Raw genomic sequence first — 19,095 nt, 5'->3', positions numbered from 1 at the left:
TCGAGAGTAAATTCCGGGACCCGGTTAATTGGCTGCGGCTCCTCCAGCAGATTGCCAATCCGGAGCGGATGGGATCTCGACTGACTGAGCTCCTGATCACGGCCTCGGATCGTTGCCGCATCGGAATCAGAGAAATCGCACGCCGCTGGAAGTGACAGCCCGAGATGTTCGGAAAGACACTACCGTGAGCTACAATATGCTGCCCTACCACTCGTGGAGTCGATGAATGTCAGCGTCGGAGCCCCACGAAGCCCGAATGTTGTTCTCATGGTCGATTCATCAGTATCGAATATCAGCCGGTGAGATTATCAGAGTCGGTGAGCCCCATATGTGCCGAGGCGTTCGGAGCGGATGATGCAATCAATGGCTCCCCCGTTATTTACCTTTGGCAGCTAGTTTCGGTCGAGGCTCCGGAAACGGCAATGGGCAGCACGAATGCGACATGCACATGGGGAATTCGCTCACTCACTCGACTGATCGAGAACGGGATCTCGTGGAGGCAGCGAGACTGCCAGCCTCGGATCGCTCGAGAGAGCTAACTCACAAGCAACACGTTCTTTGTGAGTAGGAGCAGAACGGCCGCGGTACCTGGTGACCCATGAGCCGCCAGAAAGGAGGAAAATGAAAAAGTCTTCCGGAGGCAATCGGACCAGCTTTCTCCACCCATCGCACTTCGCCTTCCCTGCTCCAAGCCCGGGATCTATCGGAATTCGCACTACACTCACGGTCATTATGGGGCTGGGTATGCCTTCGAGGCCGTAAACTTCGGATGGGTCGAAATGCCTCGAATGTAGATTCGGAGAGGAGGGTTCCCTCAATTTCTCACAGCTTTTGGTGATCTTTCACTGAAGTATCGTAGAATCCGCCGATTTCTCCTTGTATCGTCATCGAAATGAGGATTACCAGAGGATACGAGTATTCGAAAAATCCTAGCCAGCTGTGTCCTCTGTCTTGCGTTGAGAAGAGAATGTCTGTGTTTACTTGTTATGAATCTAATCGAGTGAGCGCAGTCTTCTTAAGTGACGGAGCCGTCAACGAGATCACTGGAACTGATTTGGTCGGATTTCCTCTGAATAGGAATTCTCCGATCCTGAGATGTGAGCTGCTCTGATCAGATTCGATAAGATAAATCATGGCTCAGAGGACGGTCCCAGCCTGTCGGGGGATTACGTTCTTCCGGAATTCTCACCGTCTGTCCCGTGGGCTCGCTTCCGTCGATTAGCGCGGTGCGAGGTTTCGGCGATGTAGGCTTGCGGCGACGATCGTGCTTGGCGCCATTGTCCAGTGCTTGTGGTGGTCCCGCTGCTCGGAGCCGTTTCGACGCATTGATTGCAGAGTACAGCAGAGGTTAACTGTCTATCTTGTGCTACGTATAGATTACGTTAATCAGAACCTCGTCGGCTCCGTCAAGCCCTTAAAATGGGCGAAGATATCGAGAAGATATATCAGAAGAAAACGCAGCTTGAGGTGAGAACCGGCGACTTTCGGAGAGTGGCGTCCCTTGCGAGAACCGTTGGAGTTTAAAAAGCGGTCGATTTGTCAATGCTGACCTATCGGAGCTGAGACGTCCAGATTGTGAAGTCGAGGCTGTGCTTTCGACGGGGGCATTCACGCTGCCATCGTTGATATCGCTTGAATTTGCTTGCATTTGTTGTTTTCTCTAGCGGTCGTTGGCCCGGAGCGGCAGACTGGTCTGCGCAAATCATCTGCGAACAGACCGTCGCCAGAAAATCCTCACAATGAGTATGTCAAAAGTCTGGGCTATCGGGGAAGCGTCACATCGGCAGAAAGTCTCGCTCGTGCCTTTCCTGATGCTTTCAACATCCGTACTATCCGACGGTTCATTTCTAGAAGGGCGACATAAAGAACACCGATGTAGAGAACATGCGTGAATCTTTCATTCTTTCTTTCTGTCTCTGATATTCAGCGAAATAGGAGCATTCGAAGGCAACTGTGTACATGTTCGTTCTCGGGGAAACGCGGCCATCGGTGCAAAACCCCGATTCGATCATATTCCGTGTTGTCCTCTCAGCCAGCTGTCGATCCCGTCGGACAGTACATCTCGGGTTCTAAATATTTCAATCGTTTCCCAGCATGTGCTCCTGCGTCCCGACACCTACATCGGTTCGGTGGAACCCCTCACGCAGAAGATGTGGGTCTTCGACGGCGAACAAGAAGGCATGGTCATGCGAGAGATCACATACGTGCCCGGCCTGTATAAAATCTTCGACGAAATCCTCGTCAATGCCGCCGATAACAAGCATAGAGACAAGAATCAGGATTGCATCAAGATCGAGATCGATCCTGAGAAGAACATGATCTCCGTCTGGAATAACGGGAAGGGAATTCCTGTTGTCATGCACCAGAAAGAGAAATGTTACGTTCCAACACTGATTTTCGGTCATTTGCTCACATCGTCGAACTACAACGATGAAGAGAAGAAAGTAACTGGTGGCAGGAACGGTTACGGAGCGAAGTTGTGCAACATCTTCTCCACGAAGTTCACGGTGGAGACCGCCTCCAGAGACCAAAAAAGAGCATTCAAACAGTCATGGAGCGACAACATGACCAACACGGCAGAGCCGAAAATCGTCGACAGCAGTCAAGACTACACGAAGATTACCTTCTACCCGGACTTGTCTAAATTCAAAATGGAGAAGATGGACAAGGATTTCATTGCGCTAATCAGCAGGCGCGCGTACGATGTCGCGGGCTGCACCCCGGGCGTTAAAGTCTTCTTGAATGGCACGAGGTAATTGAGCCGAAAGCTTGTGCGGTCGTCCATTTTGTCATCGAATGCACGATCCCTTTCCAACAAGCGCTTCGAACCCCTCCTTGATCGTGTGATTTCTCAATGTCCGAGCTATGAAAATCATTAGGCGCGAGTCAATAATCGAACCTTTCTCCAGGTTGCCCATAAAATCCTTCAAAGACTACGTGCAGATGTTCACGTCGAAATGCGTGAACGAAGATAGCGACAAACCGCTCGTGGTGGTACACGAGCAGGTGAACGAGAGGTGGGAGGTCGCATGTTGTCTGTCCCCCGAGGGCGACTTCAAACAGATGAGTTTTGTGAACAAGTGAGCCTCTCAAGCTAATTCGGAAATGATTTTGTTCTGATTGGAATCGGAGTCTCTCAGCGTCCTATCGATTGACCCGGATTGACGAGAATTTTCTATCCGCAGCATCGCGACCACGAAGGGCGGTACTCACGTCGAGTACGTGGTGGACTCCCTGTGCAAGAAGCTTACCGAGCAAGTCAAGAAGAAGAACAAAGCCGGCGTGAATATCGGCAAAAAACAAATTCGAGATCACATGTGGATATTCATCAACTGTCTTATCGAGAATCCGACTTTCGACTCGCAGACTAAGGAGAACATGACGAAACAAGCGAAACAATTTGGTTCCAAGTGTGTTGTCAGTGAAAAATTCCAGAACAACGTTCTGAAGTGTGGAATCGTTGAAGCCATCATGAGCTGGGTCCAGTTCAAGGCCCAGAAAGAGATGAACAAGAAATGCTCAAAGAGCAAGGTCTCTAAACTTAAGGGTATTCCCAAACTCGAGGACGCTAACGATGCCGGTACGGTGCGGAGTATAGACTGCACTCTGATCCTCACCGAGGGAGATTCAGCCAAGACACTGGCTGTTTCCGGACTGGGAGTTATCGGCAGAGACAAGTACGGAGTTTTCCCCCTGAAGGGAAAAATCCTGAACGTTCGAGAAGCCACCCACAAGCAGATTATCGAGAACGCTGAGATTAACAACATTATTAAGATCGTCGGTCTGCAATACAAGAAGAAGTATGAGACCCCAGAAGACATGAAAACCCTCCGTTATGGTAGAATCATGATAATGACCGATCAGGTGAGCAGCTACGAAGGTTTGTCGGAAGCTTACGCTTCCATCGCGATTGTTCCCCAGCTAACGGGTCCGCTTTGAATAATTCCTTTCTTCGATTGCAAGGATCAAGACGGTTCGCACATCAAAGGTCTGCTGATTAACTTCATTCATCACAACTGGCCTTCTCTTCTGAAAATGAATTTCCTCGAGGAGTTCATCACGCCAATCGTGAAGGCCATCAAAGGCAACCAAGAGTTTTCGTTCTTCTCATTGCCTGAGTTCGAAGAATGGAAAGCTGCCACCCCGGATTGGAACAAATTCCGTATCAAGTACTACAAAGGTAATCTCCTCCCCCGGAGGCCCTCACCTCATGACCAGGACTTTCTTCCCTCCGTCCTGTAGATCCTGAGCAGAGCCTCAATCACTTTCATGGGCACGTCGAACTCTGCCGCATGACATGATTTCCCTCCCTGATCCGATCCGATGATTCACTAATCGAATACGTCTCCCACAGGTTTGGGTACGTCGACGGCCAAGGAGGCTAAGGAATATTTTTCGGACATGCGTCGTCATCGAATCACCTTCAGCTACGCTGGGGCTGAAGACGATAACGCCATCCAATTGGCCTTCTCCAAGAAGATGGTCGATGAGCGGAAGACGTGGCTCACCAACGGCATGGAGGATCGCAAGCAGAGGAGGACACTTGGTCTGCCTGAGATCTATCTGTACGGCAAAGAGACTCGAGCCGTTTCTTTCAACGACTTCGTCCATAAGGAGCTCATCTTGTTCTCCAACATGGATAACGAACGCTCCATTCCGTCGTTGATCGATGGATTCAAACCCGGTCAACGTAAAGTCTTGTTCACCTGTTTCAAGAGGAACGATAAACGAGAAGTGAAAGTCGCTCAATTGGCTGGTTCGGTCGCCGAAATGTCGGCCTACCATCACGGCGAACAGTCGCTCATGATGACAATCGTGAATTTGGCGCAGAATTTTGTCGGCAGCAATAACGTCAACTTGTTGCAACCCATCGGTCAGTTCGGTACTCGACTCCAAGGAGGCAAGGACTCGGCCTCGCCGAGATACATCTTCACCAAACTGAGTCCGCTCGCGCGACATCTGTTCCCGGAGTCCGATGATCCTGTTTTGAATTATCTCTTCGATGACAATCTGAAGATCGAACCCGATTTCTACCTACCCATCATTCCGATGGTGCTCGTCAACGGTGCCGAAGGTATCGGAACCGGCTGGAGTACCAAAGTCCAAAACTACAACCCGAGAGAGGTCGTCGCCAACATAAAGCGTCTGCTCAACGACGAGCCTCTGAAGAAGATGCACCCTTGGTATAAGAACTTCCGGGGAGAAATTCACGTCCTGGACGAAGAAAGAACCCGATACGTCGTCTACGGTGAAGTCTCGATCCTCGGGAACAAGAAACTCGAGATCACTGAACTCCCGGTGAAGACATGGACTCAACAATATAAGGAGAACGTCCTCGAGACTCTGCTCCACGGATCCGATAAAATCCCCGGCATCATACAAGACTACAAGGAGTACAACACGGACACCACGGTCCGATTCGTTGTGCAGATGGACGAGGGTAATCTACGCAGGGCCGAGGATGAAGGTCTACACAAGGTGTTTAAACTACAGACCACTCTCGCTAATACCTCGATGGTATTATTCGACTCCAATGGCTGCATACGTTTCTATCAAACACCGGAGGAGATCATGCAGGAGTTCTACAACGTTCGTCTGGACGGATACGTTCGAAGACGCGAGTACCTGATCGGACTCCTGACCGCCGAAGCGGAGAAACTCTCGAACCAGGCGCGCTTCATTGTCGAGAAATGCGACGGCAAAATACATGTGGAAAATAAGAAGCGAAAGGAGATGATGAGAATCCTTGTCGATAAGGGTTACGATCCGGATCCTATGCTCAGGTGGAAGGAGAAACACACCACCAACCAAGAAAAGGAAGCGGAGGCGGGTTTGGAAGACGAGGAGTCCGAAAACTCGGCTGAAGCAAGAGAAGACGCTCAGACCAAGGATTACGGTTATCTGCTTGGGATGACCATGTGGAACCTCACCTACGAAAAGAAAGAGGAACTCCTCAAGAAGCGGGACTTGAAATTGGCGGAACTCGATGCGATCAAGAAGAAGACTCCCAAGGATCTATGGCGTACTGACTTGGATGCTTTCCTGGTGAAACTCGAAGAAGTAGAACGCAAGGAAATAGAAGACATGCAAAAGAGCGCCGTGAGTATCAAATATAGGATGGGAACTCATTTTTCTCGTCGAATACTCGCATCAGCGACTGTTGGGTGAAGAATTATACGCGAAACCTCCTCCGTTGAGTGCTGCCACTCAGTCTCACTCAGATTTTGACGTTTCAGAAAAAGTCCGTCGCCCAAAAAACGACCAAGGGCGGCAGAGCCTTCTCTAGCAAGAATCCCGAACACCTTCCATCGGCCGACGGAGAACGCGTGGCTCCCACGATCGATGAAGCTCTGAAAGAGAAAGTCGCGAAGGCCATCAAAGCGAAGACCGAAGGTCCTAAGCGGGCTGTAAGTAGTTGGGAAGAAGACGAAGAGATGTGGCGAGGATTCAGACGGATACACGCTGTAGCTAGACGAGATCGACTCCCGATGACTCTCGGGGGTTCGAATTTATCAAGAGGTCTGCCCGCGTATCCAGTCAAGAATTTCTGTACGCTGCCCATAGCATCCCGTAGCCTTTTGAAATTTTCCAAATTTGCCAGATACATTCTGTGAAGTAGCATATTTTTGTATAGATGATGCCTTTTATTCAAATTCTAGAAAATAAATGCTATGGCATATTTTTGCTCGGGCATATAATCTTCTTTTGTGTGAGATCCGTCTTTCCATCCTGCTATCCCAGAGCTCGCTCCATCCTGGAGTCGCGTCAAATAACTTCGGTAGCCGATTCTAATGTTTCTCTCAATTCTATTCCACAGCGCAAGAAGGCTGAGGTAGAAGCCAATGGTGAGAATGGAGTCGATCCGAAAATCGAGCCCAAAGAGGAAGCCGAGAACGGTGAAGCCGGGGCGCCGCCCGCGAAGAAAGCCGCTAAGAGAGCCCCGAAAAAATCGGATGGAATGAAGCAAACTAAAATCAACTTCAAAAAGAGGGACTTCAGTGACTCGGAGGCCTCGATGGACAGCGACGAAGGCATGTTCGAGGCTGCCGCCCCTAGAGCGGCAGCCCCGGAGAGGCAGAGCAGTCGCAGAGCGGCATCCTCCAAGATCAAATACAATTTCAGCGATGACGACTCCGATAACAAGGTTTGAGAGCTTTCACGGAATGAAAATTCGAGTCCGCCGCGGCATCAGTTGCTCTATGGCAGAAGATTCCTCGATATGTCTATAAAAATGAATAATTAGGATAATTATAATCATCGTGGTATCGTCCGTTCCAGGAGACCGCATTCGCTGACGACAGCGGCGACGAGAAGATGGACGCGAGTCCGACTCCGTCTCCGAAGAAAGCAGAGCCGAAGGCCGCGAGCCCCGCACCCATCGCGGTGTCCAGTGATTCTGAAGCGGAATTGGTCCCCTTGAGCGCCCGCACTAAGAAATCAGACGTGGGCAGCGAGTCCGCGTCGAACGCTTTCGATGCTCTCATGTCGGCCGGAACCTCGACCGTCAAGCCGGGCGCTAAGGCTAAAGCTCCCGCGAAACCTCGCGCCGCTCCGAAACCCAAGGCGAAGAAGAAGCCGAAAGACTCCGAAGAGGAAGACGACGATGACTTCGGCGAGTTCATCGAGAGTGTCAAGAGCAAGGCCAAGAAAGACGACAGTGATTCGGATTTCGAAGCTACGCCGAAGCCGAAAGGCAAAGCCAAAAAAGTCAATCTCATCTCGGACTCTGACGATTCGCCGGTGAAGAAACCCCCGAAGCGGGCTCGTAAGAAACTCGTAAAAGAGAGCGATGACGATTTCGACGCCGATTCGGATTTCTGAGTGTGGTCGAAACATTCCTCCCACCAGCGTCTTGACCGTCGATTTCGTACATCGGAGAGATTTTATTCACCTGAGAGGGGTTGAATTTCCCAAGTTTTCCCACACTGGATGAGTTTCTCTCATCTCGTCTCGTACCATGAACTTTACCTTGCGCCCCATATTAGACTTCCAGTTGTTGATCAATGCCGACAATCGCGCCATCTCCTAGCTCCGGGGAGTACTCCTCATAGGAATGGATACATACCTAGGCTGCGATTGGCCGAGCCCCATCAATAATTTTCCTATGACATTTCACGGAACATAGATCTGAACGTTTTCCACGTTTTCTTGAGATTGCACTCCTTCGGTAGCGGTGGCAGACGCTATGTAAATGATCAACCCGCGTTCTGATTTGTAAAATTCTCCGACACCAGCCACAAGTCCGGTTTTCCCCATCGTAGATTCCCAGACGTTGTATATAGGGCTCCTCCCCTCGACTCTGTTCGATACTCACATAAATATATACATATGTAAGACGGAGAGACATGCTTCCCTCCCATACTGTAATCGACGTCTATGTTTTCCCATACCTAGTTCTTAAATTTTGTGTGTTCGTAGATAATGGAAAGTGAATATCCGTGCTTGTGTAACTGTCTTCACGAAGCTCGGAGTCAGACGAATAAACGTTCAGCTTACGCAAAACACTCGACGGACTTTCCATCACGCTATGTGTTTATTAGCATTCTCGGATCTTCGTCGACATCAGAGGTTTTCCTTCGTCGCTGATTAGGGACCCCTTTTTGAAGAGATGCGGCCGGGAATCTCCCGGGAAGTCAATGCTCTTCACATGAAAGTCTTACGGAAGGCTCTCAGAATCCTTGGAGAATCGCAATGGGTCGAGTATTACGAAGTTCCCCAGAGAGGAGCCCTTCTCAGATTTCCAAGATCTTCGAAGTCAATTTCAAGAAATATACAAACATGATTCGCTAACGCACTCATCATAGAAGGCTCTCCCACTCGAACCCATGCTCGAATGATAGAGGAGAATGGTGTTGCATATGTCCCCTCATTGAATGAGAGCCGGAACAGCGTGGAACTCGATGGCACTTTCTTCCTATGGAACAAGGATCAGGTCTCCCGAAAAACACTCGGTCAGGGAATTCCTCAATCAGCAACGATTTTGATTTGAGCGAAGCCTATCAGACGCTGTTGGTCGGGCTCGGGCCACGCTGGAGATGGGGATAGTGGGAAAACTATCGATTTCCCGGGCTCTGCCTTCTGCACGAGATGCTGTAAACTCCGAGAGACAATGTCCTGGTCTCGCTCAGGCACGAGACCGGCTCCCACGAGTTCTGCAGCCAATTCTTGCGCGCTGTCCCTGCTCTTCAAGTACTGGAACTTTATGTCGTTCAATTCTCGTCGGTGGTTCCGTATCCGGAGCGCCAGATTGATCTCCACATTGTCATTGATCATGATTTGGGGTACGTCAACCGCGGGCTCGGTCGACTGCGAAAAAAGCTCTCGACTTAATGCTGGATTCATTTTAACCTCTCGACGACTCAGGAGGAAACTCATGTAGGAGCACTGAATTCGAACCAACCTTGGGCTCAGCAATCGTAGCTAAAGACGCTTTCTCGCTCCTCTCGGTCTCATCGTCGGAAGACGATGTGCTTTGGTTCGCTTGTTCGATGGCCCGTTGTCTCCTGGCTTTTTCCTCCGGAGAAGCTATGTGGACGACTTGATCGTCGTCATCGGAGTCCTCGTCGTCGTTCTGATCGACATTGTGCTGTTCGTCCTCCTCGTCGTCTTCTTCCTCATCTTCGGACCAAACCCAGTCCCCCGTATCGGGATTGAGAGATCCCCTCCGGGAGTTCCGTCTGCTGATGATAAGGCGATGAAGAGTCACGTTCGATCAGATACCGTAATCATTTCGATCATATGCGTGTTTCGATCCAAGAGAATTTGCGCCAAGAAGCTCCTGAGCGACCTTTGTCTTGATTGGAGACGGCGAGATCTAATCAAGAACTCCTTCTATTCTAATTTTGTCTGGAGAAAGCCTAGACGCGCTGATAAATCGCCGATGAGCAGGGTTGGAGCATACGTGGCTTAAGGCGAAACACGAGAAGGAAGCTATCATTACCTGTATTTGAGACCCAGCAGCTCGCTGCCTCTTCTCGACCTTCGGAGTTTCTGTGCCCTTTGATCCATTTTTGGAGTGCAAAGTAGGAGAGTTTGAGTCAGATACTTCTTATCTTTGGATTTCTTGAAAAAAGGATGGCGCAAGAGCTCCGATGCTGTGGGTCGTTTTGACGGGTCCTTCTGGAGGCAATCTGAGATCATTTTTCGAATCGTCTTGCCATACACCTGTGTACGGAAAGTTTAAAACTAAGATTTGACATTCCCATGGAGGCGAATCACCAGGCGAGTGAATTTCCGGCTCTATATAGAGGTTCAAAGAGCCTGCACGAGGCGGGAAGTCTGTCCGGACCGAATCAATATGGCCTTCCGTACCTTGTACTGGTCGCGAACAGATGAACACGTATCAAGCGTAGGCGGTTCGTTTTGTAGAGTCAACATGAGAACTTTCATTGGTGGGTATTTCGCATAAGGTGCGCTTCCGGTTATCAGTTCGAGCGCGGTGATCCCGACGCTCCATATATCCGCCTTGTAGTCGTAACCGGTAACTTGCTCCATGACTTCAGGAGCCATCCAGCAAGGTGTTCCAACGAACGTGTGCCGGGACTTCGTTCGATTGAAGCCATCGGTGTTGATCCAAGCGGATACTCCGAAATCTGCGGGAAGAACGCTCTAGGAGATCACGTTCCGCTCGAGTTTCCTTTTGGCGGCTGACGTTCGAGCCGGAACTCATTTGAAATGTAAGAAGGTCAAACGCGCGATACCTGCTATCTGTACAGTGCCATCCTCGCCGAGCAGAATGTTGCCAGCCTTGATGTCACGGTGTATTTGGCCATTGTGGTGGAAGTATTCGAGACCCTTGAGAACCTCGCGAAGAACAGTCGCTATCGTTGCTTCGTCGAAAACACCGTGTTTGCAATCTTCGGCCTTCATTTGATGCTGTGGAATAACATGCAACATTTGTAGTATGACGATCATGGGACAATTCTAGAGGCTGATTCAGATCCGTACTGGGCACCTCTCGCATGAAGCAAAGCCGGCCCACGCCTTCCACCTCCCTCTGATTCTGAACTCGGAGCACCCGGAGAGGCGCTCGTCGCGAGGATCAGGGCCGAAGAGACAGCAAGCCGCCATCCCGCAGACTCAATCAGTCACGGCGGATTCCCAGAACGAAAGATTCCTGATTTCTATCCACATCATTCTACTCCGACCGAGGTTAATCCTCAACTGAGATTTGTCAGATCGATTTCGATGTTCTCACTTGCGGAGGAGATTCCACTGTCACAACGAGGAATCCTCACCCTTAATCTTCGTTCGAGCCTTCCTTCTCGAGCTATTCAATTTTTTATGGTACGCCGCAGCATACGTGCCACTTCCGTCCATGACGGGATCCCCGATCCGAGTACTATATGTAAACTCACTTTGATTATATCGAGTAAACTGCCGCCGGCAAGAAGTTTTATGATGAGCCACAGTTCGTCTCGCACAACGAACGAGGAATAATACGAAACGACGTTCGGGTGATTGCAGGCGCGCATTGCCTGAATCTCTTTGAGAAGTTCGTCCATCGATGTGTTGCATTTCTCAAGATTAATTCGCTTTATAGCACATCTTTCCCCCCGGGGTCGACAGAATGCTGCGTGAACGACGGCCGTTGCACCGATACCTGAAATATGAGGGCTCAACTCGTAAACGCTCTACTCATTCCGATCTCAGCTCCTCTAAATTTTCACGATACCGAAGAGCGAGACAAAAACTCATTCTTCGGATTGTGTCCGGCCTTTCAAGCACATAGTGCATGCTCTTGAACGGATCACATGTTTCCATTGTGACCATGGTCTGGGTCGGATGTGTGAGTTTCCTCTCAATCACGGAGAATCTGTTCTGAGAACACCTGACAAATCCACGGGTTCGCTAGATAGTTACATCGGTGACAAGACTCTCCTACTTTACGGCTTGGTCGAGTCACTATGGATTTTGAGCGGGAAGAAAGCCAACTGTAGATTTTGATGACTGGGAGTAGGCCTTATCTATTTTCCATGTCTTTAGTACGGCTATCGGCTATCGACCCGGCCGAACTCGCGGCGCGGGGCTCCGACGCGGTCTTCCGCTAACGTTCATCCTTCCGTAGCTGTCGGACGGTCGAGATCTCCGAGGAAAATTCGAGGAACTCACCTATGACCTCGCCAAGCTCATAAGCATCTTTATCGGCGGGCCAAGCGATTTTTTTCTCGTCGACTTCCCTCTCATCTTGGAAACGCTCTTTCTCCTTATCCTGTTTTTCCTTGTGTTGATGAAGGAGCGCGGCTGTCGCTGTGAGGAGTTTGTTCACGGAATTATTCGACCCGTCTTCGCAATGCTTCACTTCCCTGAAACGAATGTAGAAATTCTGTTCGAGTCGCTCGTCTACGCTTCGTCTCTTCTCCCCAAGGGCTCAAGAATACGCTACTTGATGCTCATCTCCGCGAACCATCGGAATCTGCTCGCTGGTCGCGGATCTCCATTCCGGGCTGACTCGGAGGTTTCTCCAAGCAGCGAGGAGCGAGGTGTTGTTTGAACAGGTTTCGGTCCCCGAAGCGAATGATCTTTCCAGCTGCTCGAAACTTGTCAAGCCGTGACCGCCCGTGGCTTTGCGATGTCGATTGGAACGCACTACAGTCAGATCGCCATGCTGACGTTCGGAGTCTGTCCGGCGTTCCCGAAATGGAGCCAATGTTCGTCTTCATCTAGTCTGTCACCGAGGACACGCAAAAAGCGCGCAGTGCGAGCAAAGCTTGAGCTTGAGAATATTCGAGCGATCTGTGCGTGGCCGATAGGTTCATATTGCACGATGGGCGGCCGAGGGAGACTGACAAGAAGCAATCTTTCTGCGGCTTCCGGTTGTTGCCCTCTCGCCTTAATAACTCAGCTTGGAATTATCTGCAGTCTGTTCGAAACAGTTTACTATCGACAGGGGACGCATGCTGACCCGCGGCGCCTTTCAAAGCTGGGTACACTGCGCAGTCTATCGCCTTGCGGGTAGCTCGGTCGATCGGCGCTTGGTCTGTCCATCTCTCCGACTATCTACCTGGCCGACGGCCGAGGGAAACGAACCGTTGGCTTTTCGTTCGCAGATGCGTCACAGATTCTCATTTCCGCTTTAGCGAATCGGTTGCAAAGTTGAGGCCTTGCGCAAGATGAGAGCGTTCCGTGCGGTTTTTCTAAGACGTCGGTCTGTTGAAACAGTAAGCCTATGGCTACGAAGTCGCTGTCTCCCTTTTCGGAAAAGTAGATAGTCGCCGATTCCTCGTCCATCCGAGGCTCGAGCCGGCGACGCGTCGCCAGCTTTCTTATAGAGGAGGGGCCTCTGGAGTATCGAGATTCCGCACTTGCAAATATTCACAACGAGGAGCATCACTCGATTGGTGAATCCTCTCGCACCCGGGGACCAGTCACCTGTAGGTCTGATCTCCTCCTCGACGGCCTCGAATTCGCGGAAACGAGGAAGCTCTCTCCTCGGCTATATTCGGTGCTCGCTAATAAAAAAAAGGTATTAAATCAGGAAATGAGCACTCTAACCAAAGTTCAAGAGGTTCTCGGCCGGTGAGCGAGAAGATAATAGCCGCTGATATGATAATGAACGATGCTCTCGCTGCTGAGAATGATTTCGAATAGCAGCGCAGCAAGATAAGCTACTAATCAAGCAGCGAGCCCACTGAAGCTGCTGATGGAGTCGTCGACCTCATCCAAACAACATAATACAGGAATAGGGTCGAACATCGGCTGACGAGTTTCTCGTGATCAGCAGTATTTCCTTTGTTGAGAGCTACCGGAGCAGTCAAACCCGATCCGGGCACGCTCACTTTTTAGGTGTCTCGACTGGTCCAGAGTTGAAATAATCGCGCGGAGGCGATGAAACATCATCCCGTAAATAAAATAACAATTCAGTGAGGAATACTTCGACCAGACGGCAGCTAAACGACTGATGAAATCCGACCTTGCGCCGTCGGAAGTTCAATCCTCGGCACGGTTTCTCTCAGGGCAGCGGCGAGCTCAGTCGAATTTTTCAGGCTCTCATAGAGCGCATGCGCAGGTTACGCCGCGGTCGTCGATCCGATCACGGTGGAGCGATGGTAAAGATTTAGGTGTCATTGTCGATACAGGCGAACAATACATTGACAGCCATCAGCCGGACTTATCACTCGAGCCACGGGTGTTGAAGGATCAACCTTTCGGGATATCGAAACGCGCAGCTCGCTCGTTGGTTCTCGACGTGTATGTTCTCAGTTGTCGAAGAAATCTGACAGAAAAGAAACGAGGCCGATTCGATCGGTTCGTCAAATTTACCTTCGGAAGTGAACGCGATCGATGATCCGAGTCATGGTGCCGTTCATGCGAGTTTTCGGTGGAAGCGAAATTTTCGATCAATTCAGGCCAGACTGGAAAGTTAACCTCAACGGAGCTTCCTTCCTTGAGAGTCTTTGGTCGAATAAATTCCTTTGAGAAATACGGAGGCTTCCCAGCTCGGAATCATATTCTTTTAACGCACTGCCTGATCGAACCACAGATGTGAATTAACTGATTCGTCTCCGGGAGTCTATTCCTTCCCTCGGGAGCCGAATTATCTAACAGAACGCTCAAGCACGGGAACACAGGCACAAAAGTTTGATTCAGAGGAACAGACAAGTCTGTCGAAATGACGGTCGACCAGAGAACTGAGGGACCGGCTAGCTGTCGGTGAACTAATGAAGAGAGATCACTGTCTTCAATGGTACGTCTATCGAAGAGTTTTCTCTTCTCGCGCGCAGCCAAGCACTCAGAGAGCCCCAACGGAACACGTGAACGAATCCCGCCGAGCTGCAGCGGATTTTGCATGGAAAGGACCGAAGTGGAGGGGGAGAACGTCGAGAAAACCCTCACGGCCCTCACGGCTCGCAGCGTACGAAGCGTCACTGGCGCCGACATGTCGGCTCGCTCCGCTAAATGGCATGGAATCATCGTTGGGTCCTTTTTGAAGAGCATTTGAACTTTTCTGCAGCCAACTCTAACATCAACTCTCAGGTCCATGATTCCACCTCGGCACGCCATCGATAGCATGATTCCCTCCTCGCATCCCTACCCTGTCAGAATGATCCCCCCCCGCGACACTGACTCGAATAATTCAGGACTCAGATCCCTACCTCGACTTTTTCCCATTGAGGGGACCCGTGATTGGAATCTCTAAAGTCGATGGAAATCCGCGGGGCTCCACACGGCTCGGAACTCTAATATTATGAGAACCATTCACCGGTTCACCGATTTCCCTGTGTCTCCCTGTCCGCAGGGAGCTTCTGCCTATCCTCTATCTGATCGAGCGCTCTGAGGGACGCATTGCGATCATCTCCCATGCCTAGGAACCCAGGGCCTCCTTTTCGCGATGCTTAAGAGCAGCAAATCCAATAGATCACTGACACGAACCATCCATGCAGGACTGTACTTGTCAGATGAGGTTATCGCTGGAAATCTTTATGGAAGCGTTCTCTCGGAATCGCTTCAGCTTGAGCAGTGTTTTTCAAAGTCCTCGTCTTGTCTTCGCCGGCCAGAGAGGCGAATGATTCTCCGCGTACTTTCGATAGTTCTACGAGGGGGATCTCAGACCTGGGCACCAATAATAATTATTTTTGGAATTAACAACTTAAGGCGTGTCTCGAACCGAGAACTTCACCCTAATCGTCTTCCAGAGCATTTCGGGCCCCGATTCCCAGGTCATATGAGGATATGAGCATCTGTCGCGTCTTATGCATAGTCTCGCCTGGTGTACGTCACCGCACGATTTGAGCTCACGATTGACGTGCGAAAAACGACCCCGATGCGGCAGTCGAGTTGCTTTCCGCTTGTAAAGCGGAAAGCGGAAAGCTCGCACAATTCCATATTTCAGCATTTCGGAGTCATTCACGAATCTGGCAGTGCATGATCCGCCGTAGACAGAGTAGTCAATCCGGGGCGACGAGATGTCCACAATTTCTGATACAAGCATTAATCATGCTAAAACAATCTGGCAGGGAGCCTCTACCACTGACAGCTACTGAGATCATCGTTCGCCACGAACAACAAAAGCTGCGACCGTCCCCCGGAACGGCGCGGCGTCGACTCGCTGTCGGTGTACTTTGAATGTCTCATCTGTTCGAGTTGACAAAGTGATATTTCTTAACGCGTCTGATTTCCGACTAGCTGATGGACAGCACGACGTCAATAAACCGAGACGCGTCAACGAGAACTCGAGGGAGGAAGGAAGAAAGAAGTGGATCTGATTGCATTAAGGTCGGCACACAACGAGAGTCGGCTAGCAGGCAGTAACGCGACGTCAGATGATAGAATAAGCGAGCGCGTGCTCCAGACTCGTCGCGATCCAAGGTAGAATGGATCTGGCCCATGTCAAGATCTCCGCTGTCATACTATTACAAGGCCCTGACGGGCTAGGATGACGCTCGGGGCCCCGGAAGTCTGCGAGTCGAAGGAACAATTTCAGTGCAGTCCTGGCAACCGACCATTCATCTCGATTCGCTCGATGTGCGTCCACTCAATGTCCTTACCCAAAAAAAACGTCGACTTCGAAAAACTTTGGAGCGGCCCCCGATGCTGAGATATTCGTGTTTCCCCCATGGTACGTGGAAGGATGATTCATAAGTAAGTCGAATGCGCTGAATTCGACTTGCAATCATTCGCAAACCGCGAAGGGAGTGACGCTAATATGTATTTCGCATTTTTCTCAGTTAGGCCGAGGCCTTCCGTGGAATGTGGAGGTTCACGTAAGGAAGCTGGACACTCGAGGGCGAAACAATCTGGCTCACCGATTGCTTCCTTTCAGATTTGGAAATCTCCATGAACTCCCTCCTGAAGCCTGTGCCTAGGCATCGTATTCCTTGTTTTCTGCTGTAGGTAGTACTTCGAAATGAGGGAATGTTCTCCTCTGCGAACTCGGCGCGGAGACTCCCGTTCAGACTCGCGGATCCAAATCCCAAAGCTCCGAGCAAGATAATTCCCTCTGGTTTTGGAAACACTAAGGCACCAGAGGAGCGTTGGAGGCAGAACGTCAACGATATCGGAGAGTGACGAAGGCTTTTCCGAATCCAGACATTCCTCACCCGAATCATTCCCTCATTCAAATTATTCGTTCCGGCGCTCGGGGCATCTCTTTAAGGAGAATCAAGGAGAATGACTCAAGAGCTGAGCCCCCATACGAGGTATGGCGTGTCCGCGAGCAATGTCGCGAGCGTTCAGAAACCAGTGCGGTCATTCACTTCCCTTGCGTACTGCAGCCGCTTTGCCTTGTCTGCTGGACCTCCGGACAGAAACTGGCTTGAAGTAGCTCGGAAAAGAACTCTCGAAGTAATTTATTCCCATGAATCAGAGGGAAATTCAGAGAGCGGAAGCTCGAGCCAGATGGTTCTGGATGGAACGGGCAGTCTCAGCCCTGGCGTCGGAGCCTGAGCTCGGCGCTTCAAACCGACGCCAAGATGATCCGAGGAATTGGTCGAGCCAGGCATCACGAGCAAATTGTGGTCAGCGGCCCATCTCCCCTTGACCCCTCATCCTCTTGAGACTCCACTCGCTCTGCGGGAATAAATGGCATCCTAGAGAGCTCGCCCACGTCACCACAGAAGCTCACGGTACGGAGCGTAGGATCCGAAAGATTTCGAGGGAAACTCCGCCCTCTAGGATCCTAGATCTATGCCAGCCGCTTTCTTCAGTGGAGAACTCCAGCGAGGAGCGGTCGCTGCCACGCACTGAGTAGGTTCCCCCGAGCTCGATGGAATGAGCGAATCGCATCGTTCTAACTCCTCAGCTTGTGGTACACAAGAATTCATGACCTGTACCGAATCGTTTGAGATCAGATCTCAAAGGGGAACAGTTACTGCCGAAAGGCCTCTTCAGGTATCTTCGATCCGATCCTTCGGATCTTCTGTTAGTCGATGGCGCCATTCAAGGACGACTGGAGAGAAAAATGGCGAGAATCGATTCCTTCGGCTTGCTTTTCCGCTTGCCCATGTCAAGAACAGATCCGTGTCCTCTCTAAAACCTGATGAACACAACAGCTGACTGGCATTCCAGCTACTGGATGAATTCACGATGGCAACCAGAAAATCTGCCTGCGTACGAATTACGGAACGAAGCATGACTAACAAGACATCACGGACACGTGAGCATCTGCCGGAGCGAACGCACGCAATCGACAGGCTGGATAGTCACCTCGGCTGTGTCATAAGAACCGACAAAGGACACAAGTCACCGTTGAGTACCGATGCGTTTTCGTTGAAATATGAGACCTCGCTCGACATACGGCTCGCCCTTCGACATGGCAGCGTTCTACTCCTTTCGTTTTTTGGAGAATGTTGGATCTCTGGCCGAGAAGGTCGGCTCGAAGGGGAGAGAAATGGCGGCGTTTCAGGAAAACATGGATCTGCGACTCATCAAAAATAGATAACCTATCAGAACAGCTGAGAGAAATACGACGGCGGAGGAAGCGGTGGTATTGCGAAGCCCCTGTTTGTCAAATCGATTCCTTCTCGCTAGTTCACCATGGTGAGCTTGGCCGCCAAAACCCCGACCCGCTTCCTCTACAGACCATTCATTTGCTGTCGGCGGCTCAGCTGCTCTCGGCCGCGCGCAAAATCATGTGGGGCGCCCTAGGCATGACTCACAGCACAGCTTTCTAGGCCGTACGAGTTGACCAGACTATATAACTCGGGAACAGTTTTCTTTTGGACGGAAAAAATATTGCCGACTGTTCTGGAATCGTTCGGAACAGAAGTACCGCCGCCGCTTCGCCCTCTCAATCAATCGATGTTCCTTCCAATCATTACCCACCGAAAAGAATCCAAGTTGGACGATTGACGTGATATAGGCATTCTAGCGGCGGATCTGGTCGCTGAGCTGACAAAATCAGGGCTTGCAAGCCTGTCTCTCTTCTCTGTCCGAAGCACAGATGGAGAACAACACAAGGGCTTCACTATAGAATCCGGAGGTAGATTTCCAAAGTCGATACACTGCTTCACAGGGAAAGCGGCACGGCGAGGCGTTCACTGATTTTCGGCGATGACGACGGCGACCGATCGACGGAAGATCCCGCTTGCCGGAAACCGATCCTGAATTGTTTTTTTCTCTAGCGAGCAACTTCGATAGTCGATGCCGCGAATCCAG

At 50.7% G+C, this 19,095-nt stretch overlaps 2 protein-coding genes across 2 annotated transcripts; one reads left to right on the top strand and one right to left on the bottom strand.

Annotated features, from left to right (window-relative positions):
• The first annotated feature begins 1,419 nt into the window (after positions 1-1,419).
• On the top strand, positions 1,420-7,898 carry LOC100902650 (DNA topoisomerase 2-alpha). Its single transcript, XM_029112248.1, has 10 exons — positions 1,420-1,467; positions 2,094-2,752; positions 2,910-3,080; positions 3,186-3,864; positions 3,964-4,180; positions 4,355-6,099; positions 6,237-6,407; positions 6,824-6,856; positions 6,893-7,144; positions 7,279-7,898. Exons 1-10 carry the CDS (start codon positions 1,420-1,422, stop codon positions 7,819-7,821), a joined length of 4,518 nt encoding a protein of 1,505 aa, XP_028968081.1. The 3' UTR covers positions 7,822-7,898.
• A 1,066-nt stretch (positions 7,899-8,964) lies between these two features.
• LOC100902508 (serine/threonine-protein kinase OSR1) lies at positions 8,965-12,214 on the bottom strand. Its single transcript, XM_018640519.1, has 7 exons — positions 12,112-12,214; positions 11,358-11,602; positions 10,701-10,875; positions 10,312-10,592; positions 9,941-10,164; positions 9,401-9,677; positions 8,965-9,306 (listed from the first exon to the last, which is right to left on the bottom strand). The coding sequence occupies exons 2-7, from the start codon at positions 11,502-11,504 to the stop codon at positions 8,965-8,967; spliced, it is 1,446 nt and encodes a 481-aa protein (XP_018496035.1). The 5' UTR covers positions 11,505-11,602; positions 12,112-12,214.
• Between the last annotated feature and the right edge of the window lie 6,881 nt (positions 12,215-19,095).

Source organism: Galendromus occidentalis, unplaced genomic scaffold (genome assembly GCF_000255335.2).
Source record: "Galendromus occidentalis unplaced genomic scaffold, Mocc_1.1 scf7180000077487, whole genome shotgun sequence".
Classification (NCBI taxonomy): Eukaryota; Metazoa; Arthropoda; class Arachnida; order Mesostigmata; family Phytoseiidae; genus Galendromus; species Galendromus occidentalis.
Note: the sequence above shows the minus strand (reverse complement) of the source record. Positions and strands in the feature narration are given on the sequence as shown.